The following is a 5,141-nucleotide window of genomic DNA, read 5'->3' on the forward strand; positions in this document are numbered from 1 at the left end:
TTATTTACCGTACCTGAACATTTCTGTACCTGTCACGCTGCATGTTAATGAAAAAATAAGACAGGGAACATTAGGTTATTTTCACATGTCTTTTCTAAAGGTATAATTTCTATTTATTTTTACCTACGACACCACATGCAGTTTCACTTTAGCAGGACTAACAAAAGCACTTCAGCCTATCTTTAGATGACAACTTTGCCAAGTCAAATAAAAAGGTTTCACTGTGCTGGAATAAAAGGCTAAACAATTCAAGAGCAACATTTTTCCCCTCTTTCTCATGTGCCCTCTCTGAAACCCCCCAAAACATGGGTGCTGATAAAGAGGTTTGAGGGAAGTAGGTTCATTTTTACTAATACTCCTCATCTCAAACCAACTCGACAAAAAGGAGTTACGCACTATTAACAATGCTCTGGGAAGACAGTTTCCACTAAGAAGAATTTCCACTTCTAGCATCTCCCTTGTAACCGTGTGAAAGGACAGGGTTAAACACAGCATGCGCACCAAAAAAATTCAGCTGGGGCTTTCTGTAAATTAAAGCTGGAAAAGCCTGGCAGACAACCTACAGTAAGGGTGCCACACCAACACACAAAGCTGAGGCTACGGCAGCATACCTGGCTGAGCTAGTTGAACTTTGCCTGTTCCCAGGTGCCACTGGCACCACTGGAAGCCAGGCATACCTAAGGAACAGCATAGCCTGGCCTCTTGACTTTAAATCAAGTGCGAGGGCTTAATTGAAATACTGCCCACGTTACTGAAATAAACTGCTTGCACTAGTACACACATACACAGAAAGTACTTACTTCGTTTCTGGGAAACCGCCTGTAAACAAGCTGTGACAATATCGCAGTTCTTCTGGACTTTATGCACAAGCCTGTCTTTCTGCTTCAGAAGACGAAGCAACTTTGCCGATTGAACAGAAATTCTGTAATTCAGTTCTCGTTTTATAGTTGTTAATTCACCAACATCTGCCAATAAGCAGAGAAAATAACTTCAGTACAGGCCATACATTCACAAACAGCTTATTGTAGTAGACATGCAGAGGGACTTGCCCCAATGACATTTACATATACAAACTTTCTATAAATTACAAGTTCTATTGACTGGGATAATTCCCAATTATAAACATTTTCAGGATCTGAGCCAAAGTCTCTAATTTTCTTTTAAACTAAAGTATTTCAATTTACTGCACAGTGTATAAATCTTAATAATTATACTGTTATAAATTGGAAACACCGCGACAGACGTAGCCAGAATATACCTATAGTAGTGCAACCAAGGGGTAAATCTTCCAGAAGCTGCCTGTGGAAAACGTGCGTGGGTAATAAGCAAATAGTAACAGACATGTTCAAGAAGCTGCCTGCAAAGCTAGAAATGCAAGTCCAGGATGAGCTCTAAGTGGGAAACTCTTTCCACTGAAACACAAACTGGATGGCTCCTGGCACAGCCTCAACTATTTCCACTGGTCAGTCACAGTGCCGCCAGATTCTCTTAGTTCACCACAATGTCTCAGCTTACTTCTAATATTCCTGTTGTTTCCCATGGGGTGAGCTGCAGGTCCAGGAGAAAAGGGAGCTGTTGGGGAGATGTCTTAAATCCATTTTTTTTTTTTTTTTTTTTCTTCCCTGAGTCCTCTGCTCTGTTCTCAGAGGCACACCCCAGCAGTGAAAGCTTGGGTCTTGCCTATCACACGCTGACAGCTTCAGCTCTTCCCTGTCCAAGCCTGGTCCAGCTTGCCATCAGCAGCTAAACAGCTTTCTGTTCCCTGCAGCTAAGTTTTCAAATCCTATCACATTCAATCCAACCATGCCCCTCCAATCCTAGAAGAAAAATCAATTAAAAAAAAAAAAATCCATACTTTGGTAAACTGATCCAATGAGAAAAATATTTATGCATCCAGGAAAAGCTACTATTTGTGGGATGGTAAACAGCTCAGCTCATATGGCAAAACTTTTTCAATAATTCTGAAAACCTTAAAGAAAGGAACAATCTAGGCTGAAATGACAATCAATCATGGGATAGTGAAGAGCAAGGTATGACTGCAAGGGAGGGGAACCACTGGTAAAACAGTCCTGTATTTTATAGACACCACCCTGTTTCAGCACCTGCTGCTCAGCTGGAACTCCCAATTGCTTGTACAAAGCAAGGTGATTTAAAACCACATCGATGGATTTTGAGAGAACAAAAATTCAGTTGTATTACTACTGACTTGTACAGTCACCACAGAAGTAGTGAGCTGAATTTTATTCTTTCCTGTTCATGCTGTTTAGCTGTCCTGGTAAAAACAATTAATTTTGCAGCAAAATTAATGAGCTTAAATTCTACAAAATATATTCCTGACCAAGCAAATTTCTTGTTGAGTCCCAGATTATTACAGGACACACAGAAGAACCTGAGCTACGTCCCGTAACATCAGATGGCATATCATCTCAGTAAGCATCCAAACAGGGAAGCAGAAAGCTGTTTGTACAGGTCTGAAAAACACACGTTTATTCACCTCTTGCTTTTTTTTTTTCCTTGTCAAAAACAAGAACGATCAGGAGACAAGAGGCCTTTGTACGGCCCTCCTCATCGGGTCAACTTGGAGTCGCAAGCCTCATTCTTTCACAAGCATGCAGCGCTGTGGCTACTTAACTTTCGTAAGAATTCGTTCATAGTTTCATTTAGATTTTGGTTAGTTGACTATTGCATTTACATTTTTTTATTACACCCTTTTTTGTTTCCTGGAAGACATGCTTACCTGCAAGTAAGCTTTATGATTGTCAGGTTTAGTTTAAGTCCACTAGGACTAAAAGGACTTGAAAAAAAACAACTCTCTCTTATGACACAGCATGCGTAGCACCTCTTTTAGCTTAAAAAAAAAGGGACTTAGTTTAAAAAAAAAAAATGAAAGAAAAGGAAACTGGTCACTGATTACTGTAAGCGAAGACAAGCACTGAACTTAGAGAAGCACAACAGCTTGTGCAACCTGTTACAGAAACTCTAGTAGCAGGTGACCCCGTTTGTGCTCCTACGGCACCTAAAACGAAGGAGGGAGGGAGGGAACAGCAGACGAGGCCGTGGTTCGAAGGAGATACCGTCTAACCGTGCACGGCGAGCTTCTGGGAGAGGCGGCCACGCATCAACGCCGCTACAACAAACGAAGGGGGACACGTACATACATAAATACATACATACAGGTGCGCGTAGGGGCGCACAGGCAGGAGAGGGGCCGTAACCCCCGAGCAGGGCTCCCCTGCGGGCACAGAGGCGGGAAGGGGCCGGCGGGGGCCGGGCAGGGCAGGCGGGGCGGGCCGTACCTTTCAGCTGCAGGTACTTGACCTGGCTCGGCCGCTGCTCCAGCTGACGGAGGACGCGGGAGCGGGCGCTGCCCACGGGGGCGGCCGCCTCGGCGGCGCTGTAGAGCTCGGTGAGCAGCCCGCTCACCAGCGACGAGGTGCGGCTGGACCGGCCGCTGCCGGGACCACCCTCCTCCTCATCCTCCTCTTCCTCCTCCTCCTCGGCCAGGCTGTCAGCGCTGCTGCCCGCCCTGCCGCCCAGGCCGGCCTCCCCCGTCTCCATCTTCCACGGCCGCTGGGCTGCGCGCCGCCCGGTTCCGGGCTCGGCCCGTTCCACAGCGGGGCGGGGGGGGAGAGTCCGGGCCGGCGGGACGCTCCCCGCAGGCAGGAGCGCCGCGCCCCGCTCCGCCCCCTCCCGTGGTAGAGGCCGGCGACGGGCGGGGAGGGAGGGGGCGTTGCACCTGCTGAGGGGCGGGGAGGGCGGCCGGGCTCGGCTTGGCCTCACGGCCGTCGCCCCCGCGACCGTTCCCCGGGGCGATGCGGCTGACACAAAGGTCACCCCCGGCCCTGCCGCCTGTCCCCGAGCGCCGGGCAGCCCCCGCGGTCACCGCCCGGCGCCGCCTCAAGGGGGAAGGCGGAGAGCAGGGCGTGAGGAAACGCGGGGCAGAGCTTCGGCGAGGTGACGGCGAGATGCCATCGCTGCTGCGCGTCACCGCCGAACCACGCGGAGAGCAGAGGTGATGGCGGGGTTTGTACGGCCGCCGGGGCTGGGCGTCCCGGGGCGGCTGGGGCGCTGCTGCACGGAGTGATGCCCAGAGCCGGTGCCTGCATGTAGTAAGGCCACCGCCGCCACTGTGGCGGCTGCAGCCTGTGCCCCCCAACCTGCCTCGGCACTCCGCTGGCCTGCAGCAGGACAGCCCCGCACACCCACCGGCTGTGGCCACTGAGCCTGACTGTCCGGCCAGAGCCCGAGCCCAACCAGCCGCAGCCACTGAGCCTGACTAGCCACGGCCACTAAGCCTGACCAGCTGTAGCCACTGAGCCTGACCAGCCACAGCCACCGAACCCAACTGTCCATGGCCACTGAGCCCGCTTGACCACAGCCACTGAGCCCAACTGACCACAGCCACTCAGCCTGATGGACTAGCCAGGGCTAGAGCCCAACTGGATGTGAGCCCGATTGGCCATGGCCTCTGAGCACAACTGGCCATGGCTACTGAACATGATTGGTCATGACCACTGAGCCCCCACCATAGCCACTGAGCCCCACCAGCTATGGCCACTGAGCCCACCTGATTGTGGCCACTGAGCTGGACCAGCCATAGCCACTGAGCCCCACTGGCCATGGCCACTGAGCCGTCTCCAGCTGGCAGGCCGTGGGTGCCAGGAGTACCCAGCGCTCCCCGCGCCCTCACCGTGCTCCCTGCCTGTCCCTGCCTTCTGATTTTCCTCAATATCAATAAAACATTTTCCTTCGAGGCGCGAGCAGGTCGGCTGGCACACAGGAGGGCGATGGCACGGCAAGCAGGCCAGGGCCGGCTCAGCAGCCACGGCTAATCACCGCCAGGAGTTTTGTAGCAAAACGCGCGGTATTTCACAACTACAAAGAAGCCCCTCGGAACGAGCCGCTGTGCCGCCCTCCCTCAACGGCGGCCGGTGCCGGCGGGCAGCTCGTACGGGCACCGGCGGCCGTCATGAGGGGATCGGCTGGGGGCGGGGCCCGACGGAGGCCCCGCCCCCTCCTCACGACACCGGCTCACCCAGGGCAACGGGCGGGGCCAGGCCGGAGGGGGCGTGGCCTCCCCCTCCGTGGCGGCCGCCCGGGCCACGTGACCCCGCCCCCCCCCCCCCGCCGCTCTCCCGGGT

General features: G+C 52.9%; 1 protein-coding gene across 1 annotated transcript in view; it reads right to left on the minus strand.

The window, feature by feature from the left end:
- Positions 1-3,662, minus strand: part of TBC1D30 (TBC1 domain family member 30) — a 54,276-nt gene extending 50,614 nt beyond the window's left edge. The window contains exons 1-2 of the mRNA XM_054186025.1: positions 3,297-3,662; positions 801-965 (exon numbers count right to left, since the gene is read on the minus strand). Of these exons, the coding sequence (XP_054042000.1) occupies positions 801-965; positions 3,297-3,558 (427 nt within the window). The 5' untranslated portion in view covers positions 3,559-3,662. The remainder of the gene's footprint in view (positions 1-800; positions 966-3,296) is intronic.
- Between the last annotated feature and the right edge of the window lie 1,479 nt (positions 3,663-5,141).

This window comes from Rissa tridactyla, chromosome 1, assembly GCF_028500815.1.
Source record: "Rissa tridactyla isolate bRisTri1 chromosome 1, bRisTri1.patW.cur.20221130, whole genome shotgun sequence".
Lineage (NCBI taxonomy): Eukaryota > Metazoa > Chordata > Aves > Charadriiformes > Laridae > Rissa > Rissa tridactyla.